Source organism: Poecilia reticulata, unplaced genomic scaffold (assembly GCF_000633615.1).
Source record: "Poecilia reticulata strain Guanapo unplaced genomic scaffold, Guppy_female_1.0+MT scaffold_291, whole genome shotgun sequence".
Taxonomy (NCBI): Eukaryota; Metazoa; Chordata; class Actinopteri; order Cyprinodontiformes; family Poeciliidae; genus Poecilia; species Poecilia reticulata.
This window is the reverse complement of record NW_007615068.1, coordinates 79,405-90,311: the sequence shown is the minus strand read 5'-3', so window position 1 is coordinate 90,311 and position 10,907 is coordinate 79,405. Positions and strand designations below refer to the sequence as shown.

General features: G+C 42.5%; 4 protein-coding genes across 4 annotated transcripts; 2 read left to right on the top strand and 2 right to left on the bottom strand.

Moving 5' to 3' along the window:
- Positions 1 to 2: 2 nt before the first annotated feature.
- On the bottom strand, positions 3 to 943 carry LOC103460790 (histone H4-like; the record flags this gene model as incomplete). Its single annotated transcript, XM_008403098.2, has 1 exon — positions 3 to 943. A coding segment is annotated over exon 1 (297 nt), but the record flags the coding sequence as incomplete, so codon positions are not given.
- Positions 944 to 1,033: 90 nt separating this feature from the next.
- LOC103460786 (histone H2A-like) lies at positions 1,034 to 1,492 on the bottom strand. Its single transcript, XM_008403093.2, has one exon. It carries the CDS (start codon positions 1,464 to 1,466, stop codon positions 1,080 to 1,082), a length of 387 nt encoding a protein of 128 aa, XP_008401315.1. The 5' UTR covers positions 1,467 to 1,492; the 3' UTR covers positions 1,034 to 1,079.
- A 6,446-nt stretch (positions 1,493 to 7,938) lies between these two features.
- Positions 7,939 to 8,397, top strand: LOC103460787 (histone H2A-like). Its single transcript, XM_008403094.2, has one exon. It carries the CDS (start codon positions 7,965 to 7,967, stop codon positions 8,349 to 8,351), a length of 387 nt encoding a protein of 128 aa, XP_008401316.1. The 5' UTR covers positions 7,939 to 7,964; the 3' UTR covers positions 8,352 to 8,397.
- A 90-nt stretch (positions 8,398 to 8,487) lies between these two features.
- Positions 8,488 to 9,868, top strand: LOC103460788 (histone H4-like). Its single transcript, XM_008403095.2, has one exon. It carries the CDS (start codon positions 9,129 to 9,131, stop codon positions 9,507 to 9,509), a length of 381 nt encoding a protein of 126 aa, XP_008401317.1. The 5' UTR covers positions 8,488 to 9,128; the 3' UTR covers positions 9,510 to 9,868.
- Positions 9,869 to 10,907: the final 1,039 nt, after the last annotated feature.

Genomic DNA, 10,907 nt, shown 5'->3' with positions numbered 1-10,907 from the left:
GCGTGCTCGGTGTACGTCACGGCGTCACGGATCACGTTCTCCAGGAACACCTTGAGCACGCCGCGGGTCTCCTCGTAGATCAGGCCGGAGATACGYTTGACTCCGCCGCGGCGAGCCAGGCGGCGGATGGCGGGCTTGGTGATRCCCTGGATGTTATCGCGGAGGACTTTACGGTGCCGCTTAGCGCCGCCCTTCCCGAGTCCCTTTCCTCCYTTTCCACGGCCACTCATGATTCTCTCGCTGTGCGTCGATGATGATACACTGACTCCGGAAGGCTGAGCGTCCGGATTTAAATACATGTCGCGGACCTAAGTGACGACAGTCGGCCAGACGCGTTTCTACTTCCGCCTCAAGTTGCCAACGACCAGCGGACACATTTCCGCTCCGAGAATTGGATTGGAAAATAAAACACCGTCAAACTAGGAAGCGCCTGCGGAGTTGTGACGTCTCAAAGTCTCCTCGTGATTTCACGTGGAAATAAAAGCAACATAGAAACGAAACAAAAATTTGACTGTAATAAATCCCAATTGTCTATTTTCCTCATGAATCAACCAACAGTTCTCACAATTATTGGGAACCGTCCAGTAAAATTACTGCATTTTGAAGCAAACTCGTGGCCGTCTTTTGAAATTAGCAAACATGTTGAGAAAGTACTTAACTTGCTCAAATGATAAGATGTGAATTTGTAATGGTCGTGCTGGTATTCTGGGCTTCTACTCATTTTCCTCGGGTGTTTTTGTACATGCAGAAGCTTATTGACAAGCAGCAGATCCTTCTTTAAGAACCACTTACAGGATCTGGAGCTCATGGATGTTGGCGGACTGATTTTATAAAGGCGGTTTGAGCAACGGAATAACTGAAGGTCTGTATAAGACACTTAGTATTTCCCATCTTTTCCCCTTTTAAGGTCAATCACCTTTTCCCTCCCTCGGTTTTGACTTCAGATGACTGGTGTTAACCGGGTTTTAATCCATCTCATACTTTATGTATCTCAAGTATATTGTAGAAACTTTGACCCTTCAGACAGAAGTAGGTGGCTCTTAAAAGAGCCGTTGGATTGTCGCTCGGGCTGCGGACGTTTACTTGGCCTTGGCCGGTTTCTCGGTCTTCTTGGGCAGCAGGACAGCCTGGATGTTGGGGAGGACGCCTCCCTGAGCGATGGTCACGCCGCCCAGCAGCTTGTTGAGCTCCTCGTCGTTGCGCACGGCCAGCTGCAGGTGGCGGGGGATGATCCTAGTCTTCTTGTTGTCGCGGGCTGCGTTCCCGGCCAGCTCCAGGATCTCAGCGGTCAGGTACTCCAGGACCGCAGCCAGGTACACCGGAGCTCCGGCACCGACGCGCTCGGCGTAGTTTCCCTTGCGCAGCAGCCTGTGAACACGGCCCACGGGAAACTGGAGCCCCGCACGGGACGAGCGGGTCTTGGCCTTAGCTCTGGCCTTGCCACCGGTCTTTCCGCGTCCAGACATCTCGTTTCGATCAAACACACTTTCACTTTCACCAAACGGGAGGAAAGAATGCGTCAAACAGGAGCGTCGGGGATTTATACCTGCCATCTCTTCGCTGATTGGCCGCACTTCAGCACAAACGTAATCCTCCAATCAGAATAGCGGGCGTCAAGTTCTCACAGCAGACACAACACTTCCGCTCACCGCCGGATGGGGCCTACAAAATAAAACACCGAAGCCTGGAGGCCTAAGTGATGTTTTCGGAGCACAAAAAGGCTGAGACTAGGCCTGTCGCGATAAACGATAAATCAATTAATCAGACGATAAATTAAACCTATCGACCTCATTTTAATTATCGGCTTTATCGTCTCTTCCGGCCTTTTTTCTTTCTGTTGATGACACTGAATAAAAAAAAGGCTCAGCTCCGGTCCCTCCACTGACCCTCCCTTCCTTATTTCCTTAGTCTAATGTCCAGCACACATTACACGAGTTGTCGGCCCATTTTCAAAACCAAACCACATGTAAGAGCCATATGAATAAAATGAATGATTATTGAGGTGACGGGAGCGCATGCCTTTGACACTTGGGTGGTGGGTGTGTCGAGGTTGGGCGTGGCTGTCACTGAAGGTATGAATGCGAGCCATACTGGCGTGCTGGCTTATTATGTTTGAGGAAGTGGGTGCACCGGGTGGTCATAATTTCTGTTGACCGTGTTTTAATGCCGTTTATTGTTGGCACTATTGGATGGTTTGGCCTGGTCAGTCAGTGTAAGATCTGAAGCCAAGACAATCAAAGTGAAATAAATAGTTGATTGCAACAACAAAGAAGCGGCTTGGACTTATTTGAAGCACGCGTCGGACAGTTTAGAATTCCCCGAGTTATCCCAGTGCGGCTCTCAAACATCTTTAGCTTTGCCGCACAATTACCACACATTAGCCGACAGAAATCAAATCCTAGGTATAACGGGTTCGTCGTGCCTTGTGGTGTCCAGCTACATGGGCACAAAATAATGGCTACAAGTCCAGTTAACTAATTTTAAAACCAGGCATTAATCAATGCTTTACTAGAATCTACCTGTGATGCATGTGGCTAGAGTCAGCGTAAAGTCCTGATATAATGAAAATCATTATAACCTATTTATGTCATGTTAACAAAGAACCGCTGAAAACTTACCGGGTTTATCAGCTGAGGTAGCAATTTGGCTCCAACTCCTCTCCTTGTCATTTCTATATTCTTTGCACAAAATGTTGAATAAACATTAATGATACCACAAATCATCTCCGATGTCCGCTGGACTTCGTGTTGCACCGTGTCAGCTGTTTGGGATTCCCCTCAGTAATTTCCCCTCAGAAAGCACGGAGGAGAATCCGCGCTTTCTCCCGCGTTAAGCTCCCAGTCGGGGAAAAACCCTGATTTAGATCGGAGCGGCCACGACGATCTACCGTAACCCACCACACACTGCAGGATGTGCAGTGGTTAGATCGGCCAACGTTCTAAGATTGTCACAAGGGGAAAATAGAAGCAAAAATGGTGTAGTGTGAACTATTGCATCAGGTAGTGGGATGTGACCATCTCCTCTATTTAAATCTAGTGATTACTGAAGGACAATATAATTTACAGACTTCATAATCTGCACTCTTTTGGTTGAATGCAGTATTTATTTCCACTTTGGCTTTATGTTGTTTAGTTTTTATTCAAGTACGTTTTTTGTTAATGGAGACTGAGAATCCATTTTATTTTTGTTTTTGGTTTTATTTAGTTTATCAGTTCCAGTGTAACGTGTTCTTTTGAAAATAAAGTGTATATATCAGGAAATCGTGTGTATTAGTCATTTCCATTAAATCAGTGTCAAAAGGTCTTGAAACAATATTATCGTTTATCACAATAATTTTTTAGACAATTAATCCTCCAGCAAAATTTGTTATTGTGACAGGCCTATCTGAGATAAAATTATATTTGCATATATTGTTCTGTATTTGTGATGTGAGCACATCACAGATACTTACTGATAGACAAATAATTAAACTTAATGCTTAAAAACAACAAAGCAAGTAAATTACAGTATTATGAAAAAGTTGATGATCACTCTACAAAATTTAAAAGTGTAGAAACAATGGGGAAACAACTGAATTGTGTTTTTTAAAATATCTGTACAAAAACACTCCAATGTTCTCAAACTCTTTAGCTGACTGAGGTTTAGATGTTTTGATATTTACTGTTGTTAATCAAATATTAAACATTAATTGGATTAAGAGATTTGTAAATAATCAAAACTCCATGTGGGATATTTTCCTAAATCTTCGGTTCAGTAAACTAAGTCGCTCTAAATGTTTTATTGCGTTGTCGTTTCTCAGTTGTAAAACTTTCAGTCAAATTAGTTACATTTCATCATCAGGTTCTATGTTGGACTTTTCTATATAAACACAACTACTGTTGTCATTACTGCATCACGTGGAAAAATGTTTATATAATACATAAAAACAAATGATTGTTTCTTTATAAATGGGTTGATAATAATAGTAATTTGATAAATCAGTTACTCAGCAGTAATGGTGAGTGGTATATGAGCATTTCATTAACAATAATGACATAGATATATCTAAAAAATAATTTTAATTGGTCATTAAATCGGTTCCTCGTAGTTTACATTGTTTATCATAAAACATCTAAACGATCTAAACTGTCATGACTCCATTTCAATCGAAGGAACAAATATAATGCAGCAGAAATTTACAAACAGGTTTATCAGAACTAAACAGCACAGAGACGGCCTAGTCAAAGTGTTCAATGATATCCATAAAAATACAGACTGTGGGAGAACCACAGTGCTGGTTCTGTTGGACCTCAGTATTGACCATGACATTTTACTGAACCGACTGGAAACTTGGGTCGGACTCTCCAGTCCAGTGCTCAACTGGTTTGAATCCTACATAAAGAACAGAGATTTCTTTGTTTCAATCRGAAACTTCTCATCAGAGAGGTCAAAGGTCACATGTGGGGTACCCCAAGGTTCAATCCTAGGACCCCTTCTTTTCAATATTTATATGCTCCCACTGGCTAAGGTTATAACAGGAAATAGGATTAGCTACCACAATTATGCGGATGATATACAGCTCTACATTACGATGTCACCAGGTGACTCTGGACCCATCCAATCACTGAATAGATGGTTAGAACAGATAAATATGTGGATGTGCCAAAACTTTCTGCAGCTGAACAAAAACAAAACTGAAGTTATTATCTTTGGACCTAAAGAGGAGCGAACCAGAATCAATGCACAGCTTCAGTTATTACAACTAAAAACCAGCGATCAGCCCGAAACCTGGGAGTAGTGATGGATTCTGACCTGAACCTTCAGAGCCACATTAAGACAGTCACAAAGTCGGCCTTCTATCACCTGAAGAACATCTCCAGGATTAGAGGACTTATGTCTCAGCACGATCTAGAGAAACTCATCCATGTGTTTATCTTTAGCCGCATTGATTACTGCAACAGCGTCTCCACAGGTCTGACTAATAAATCAATCAAACAGCTGCAGCTGATCCAGAAGCTGCTGCTGCTGTTCTGACTAAAACCAGGAAGATGGAGACATAACACCAGTTTTAAAGTCCCTACACTGGCTCCCTGTAGCTCAGAGAATAGACTTTAAAATACTGTTGTTAGTTTATAAATCACTGAACGGTTTAGCACCACAAAACATTAAAGTCCCAGAGGGTTAGAATCCCAGATAAGGACGGGGTACTGGTGTCGTCCCCCCTGGTTGAAAAGGGGTGCGGGTTTTAATGTTTTTATCTTTCTTAATATTTTTTCTTCAAAATCTCTTTCTCTTTCTTAGTGTTTAGTCAATGTCACATACTGTTTTTTAATCATGTAAAGCCCTTTGAAATGCCTTGCTACTGAAATGTGCTATACAAATAAAATTTGATTGACTGATTGATTTAACTTTTGCTTTTTTTTACTTTATTCATTGTACTTTGACAATTGCAAAAGTTTAAGATCCACACTATCAATGTCTGTGATTGTTTCTTATTTTTTGATAATATTGTGATATTTATCTTTGTGTTAAAGCTCCTCTATGTATGTTAGTTGATGCTATTTGTTTTGAAATAAAGTTTTAAAAAATCCAACGCTGCAGTGGGACTTCCAATACAATACTGCCACCTTGTGGCCTTTTTCGTTAACGGCATGAAATGCTATATTAAATATTCCTTTATTTTCTGTTTCATTAACTGAATATGATCTGAATTATTATATTGAGAGATTTCTTGTTAAATCAATCAGAATAAACCAAAGATGTTTAAGGTACAACAGGATTCCCATTTGTCAAAAATAATATAAAAATAAAGTGTAATAGATTTTTCCAAGTCAGTTTTTCTGAGTTGTCTTATTTTAATTTACCTCAAGAAACTGCAGCAAACTAATTTAACTTAATCCTCAATAATAGGTTATGACAATAATTTACCTCCAGTTGTTCTTTGCTCTTACTTTAGTTGTTTTAAAGAACAAGTGTTGTAGGAACATTTACTAATTTCACAGAATATTTTATCTAAAAAAGTGATCCGTAATTATTCTTCCAAAGTTTAGCTGAACTGATGCTAAAACCGGATTCTTGTTTAAGAGTGTGTTACATAACAGATTCAGATTTATTACAATCCCGAATAAGAGATTAATATCACAGCAACTATATTAATATAAATAGTTTCATATCATAAATACTCTGAGATCAGAGGGTTGGATTTTACAGAAAAACATAAACAAAGCGCTTTCTTCCTCTGGTTTGTCCTGAATGCGTAATTAGAGAAAATCTCAAGTCATCATTTGAACATATTTTATAATACTTTTCAAAAAGCACCGGATTGTATGACTTACCACAGCAGAGCGCAGGTTTCCTGACATATTTACAGCCAACCAGAAGAGGGCGCTAAAACACACCCATCGCATTGTAACTACAATACATATTTTAGCAGGAATTTAGCTACATTTATAATACTCTTTACATAAATACACATAAAAACTAAGAAAGTATGAAAAGCTCCAAAAGTAAAAATAATAAAAAGGCATCAAATATAAATCAATACATGATCTGTACAGAAATGTTATCATGTTCGACTGACAAAAAATAATCATAACAGCCCAGCATGACGCGCTTCCTTATTGTAACATGTGTTACATAGTAGAATGATTATTTATGAGTTAGTTAATAATGAGGCTGGTTCGACTGCTGGAGGGAAAGATAAACACACAGACAACCACACAGCGCAAAATTATTAAAGTGTATTAAATATTTATAACAATTCACACAAATAAGTATTTTAAATACCAGAAATGTTTTTTTCTCGTTTAAAAAAGGCAAAATTTAACGGTTCAACTCCTTGATTGAGGTGGGAGGAATGATGGGAACGGATTCAAATTCAGTTTGGTTCCTTCCAGAGTGAGGATGAGGAGAATACCTGCGACCAGACTGGAGCTGCAGGGATGTGACGGTTCTGGTTCAGTGGGTGGTCAGCTCGTCTGGTCCACTTGGAAACCAGATCTGGAACAAGATCTGGAACAGGAACAGGACGATAGCCTGTGTAAAACAAACCAGTTCCCACTTAGCAAGGCGCGTCACAGGTGAAGTTTTTTCTCCTGTCACACATCAGACCGGGAGTCTCCCACCGAACCGAACCGGTGAGCAGCAGCCGTACGGCTGGTCATGTGACACGGACACCACGTGAGGACTGACTCACTGAATGGTCTTTGTTCTCGTTTGATTTATTTTTTGCTTAAAGAAATTTGGAAAATTAGGTCTTTCTAAAATAAATCTTTAAGCTTATGAAATAAATAAAAAGTGAAATGGTAAAAAATGTCCCTGGTTGCATTGTCCTGCATTAAAAATAAAAAATTCTTTAGGAAAACAAAAACGTTTGTAGCTGTTAGTTTTTATACTGAGGACTGGAAATCAGCTTGTAAAACCGCCAGAATGTCTTTAGCTTTTCTGTTTATTAAACAGTTCTGTAGGTGTATATTGTTCATATCCTAATATCTTATTAAGTATATATGTATTACTCTGCTAAATGCATTTCTTGACCTAATACTAAGATTTCCAAAACAACAGGGGATTCAAATGGTCAGCACAGATTCCATAAATGATCTATAAAATAAGATCATCATTGACCTGGAGCCTGAAGCTTTCTTAGTCAAAACAATTTACTTTTACTATTTACTTATTGGTCACATCATAAATACAGGACAATATATGAAAATATAATTTTATCTTCTCAGCCTTTTTGTGCTCCGAAAACATCACTTAGGCCTCCAGGCTTCGGTGTTTTATTTTGTAGGCCCCATCCGGCGGTGAGCGGAAGTGTTGTGTCTGCTGTGAGAACTTGACGCCCGCTATTCTGATTGGAGGATTACGTTTGTGCTGAAGTGCGGCCAATCAGCGAAGAGATGGCAGGTATAAATCCCCGACGCTCCTGTTTGACGCATTCTTTCCTCCCGTTTGGTGAAAGTGAAAGTGTGTTTGATCGAAACGAGATGTCTGGACGCGGAAAGACCGGTGGCAAGGCCAGAGCTAAGGCCAAGACCCGCTCGTCCCGTGCGGGGCTCCAGTTTCCCGTGGGCCGTGTTCACAGGCTGCTGCGCAAGGGGAACTACGCCGAGCGCGTCGGTGCCGGAGCTCCGGTGTACCTGGCTGCGGTCCTGGAGTACCTGACCGCTGAGATCCTGGAGCTGGCCGGGAACGCAGCCCGCGACAACAAGAAGACTAGGATCATCCCCCGCCACCTGCAGCTGGCCGTGCGCAACGACGAGGAGCTCAACAAGCTGCTGGGCGGCGTGACCATCGCTCAGGGAGGCGTCCTCCCCAACATCCAGGCTGTCCTGCTGCCCAAGAAGACCGAGAAACCGGCCAAGGCCAAGTAAACGTCCGCAGCCCGAGCGACAAYCCAACGGCTCTTTTAAGAGCCACCTACTTCTGTCTGAAGGGTCAAAGTTTCTACAATATACTTGAGATACATAAAGTATGAGATGGATTAAAACCCGGTTAACACCAGTCATCTGAAGTCAAAACCGAGGGAGGGAAAAGGTGATTGACCTTAAAAGGGGAAAAAACGGCAAATACTAAGTGTCTCATACAGACCTTCAGTTATTCCGTTGCTCAAACCGCCTTTATAAAATCAGTCCGCCAACATCCATGAGCTCCAGATCCTGTAAGTGGTTCTTAAAGAAGGATCTGCTGCTTGTCAATAAGCTTCTGCATGTACAAAAACACCCGAGGAAAATGAGTAGAAGCCCAGAATACCAGCACGACCATTACAAATTCACATCTTATCATTTGAGAAAGTAAAGTACTTTCTCAACATGTTTGCTAATTTCAAAAGACGGCCACGAGTTTGCTTCAAAATGCAGTATTTTTACTGGACGGTTCCTAATTGTGAGAACTGTTGGTTGATTCATGAGGAAAATAGACAATTGGGATTTATTACAGTCAAATTTTTGTTTCGTTTCTATGTTGCTTTTATTTCCACGTGAAATCACGAGGAGACTTTGAGACGTCACAACTCCGCAGGCGCTTCCTAGTTTGACGGTGTTTTATTTTCCAATCCAATTCTCGGAGCGGAAATGTGTCCGCTGGTCGTTGGCAACTTGAGGCGGAAGTAGAAACGCGTCTGGCCGACTGTCGTCACTTAGGTCCGCGACATGTATTTAAATCCGGACGCTCAGCCTTCCGGAGTCAGTGTATCATCATCGACGCACAGCGAGAGAATCATGAGTGGCCGTGGAAARGGAGGAAAGGGACTCGGGAAGGGCGGCGCTAAGCGGCACCGTAAAGTCCTCCGCGATAACATCCAGGGYATCACCAAGCCCGCCATCCGCCGCCTGGCTCGCCGCGGCGGAGTCAARCGTATCTCCGGCCTGATCTACGAGGAGACCCGCGGCGTGCTCAAGGTGTTCCTGGAGAACGTGATCCGTGACGCCGTGACGTACACCGAGCACGCCAAGAGGAAGACGGTGACCGCCATGGACGTGGTGTACGCCCTGAAGAGGCAGGGCCGCACCCTGTACGGCTTCGGAGGTTAAATCTCATCCGACCGCAAACGCACAAAACAAACAACGGCTCTTTTAAGAGCCACCCACACTTCTCAAGACATGTTTCCTTCGTTTTACACTGGACCATTAATAACACTTGAAATAATCAGATGTAGTGAAACTAACGCAAACTTGTTCCTCAACTTACTGCTGTCAGATGTTGTTTTCTGAACGGACTGATCTAATGCAGGGGCGTCAAACTCATTCTCACTTCTTCTGTAGCAAAAACCTGAAGGTTCTTAAAGGGCCAGTAGTGCCAGAAGGTATAAAACCCACTAAGCTGTTAAAATATCAATGAAGGCTGTTTGTCTGTTTCTTCAAATTAAATATTGAACATCTTTTCACACTGACCAGTCCGTCCAGGATTTTGTGAATGTTTGTGGTTTTGTWTTTGAAAATATATGATGCTAAATGTTATTACTCGCCATATCGGTCATGGACAATAGCTCGACATGAAGTAATGCTGAGGCAGCCGTCACTTAACCCTTGTGTCCAGAAATGGGGTCCAACCGACTCCTCACACGTGTATCGTTTGCCTCGGTCCTCACAATCACAAGGGTTAAACCCAGTGTTTTCAGACAATTTCAAGAAGAATTTTTTATAAAAAACCWGGAAAAGAAATGTGGGGATCTGTTGATTTTGTGTGGATTTTGTATGAATTTTGCAGATTTGAGAAAAACTGGAGGGACTAACTGAYGTAATCTGGAGCCCAAAGGGCCAYATAAAAAGCTGTGGCGGGCCAGATTTGGCCCCCCGGCCTCCAGTTTGACACGTGTTCTAATATAGCAGATTTTGTATTCTCTGGCTGCRCCTGCATCATTTCCTGGAGYCTTTTCCAGCTTCTCGTGAAATTTTTGAMAAACTTTCTTCCATAAACCTGTTCAATAAACTCACCTGACACCATTATAACCAACCGTCTAMAAAAKTWAGATCAACAAAGTCTTGGATTAGCCAGTGGACGGTTATGACTTTCATTTACCATGTGGTGAACTTTTTGTTGTGTTTTAGTTTGACGGTGGCGTATTATTGTGATCACGTCAAAGACAACTGTGAGCCATCAGTAAGAGGAAAATGTGACTTATAAGAGATCACGTGCTTTCAGATAAAGCCGTAAACGAGTTGAAGCATTTGAGGCCCCAGGTCGGCCATGACAGGTAGAAAGCGGCCGGTGATGAAGTCCTGAGCCAGAGCAGCCGAWGCGGCTCAGACAACGGAGACGCGAGAGCCAACGGCCGCTTGGAGCGCGTGACGAGCTGAGCCAATGAGATGGAGGCGACGGCACAGTGAGATTAGCGTGCAGCCTGCATAAGAAGCGTCCCTGCGCCTGCGCACATCATTCTCTGACGCTGTTTCCCAGGAAGCCGTGAGGATGCCCGAACCCGCCAAGTC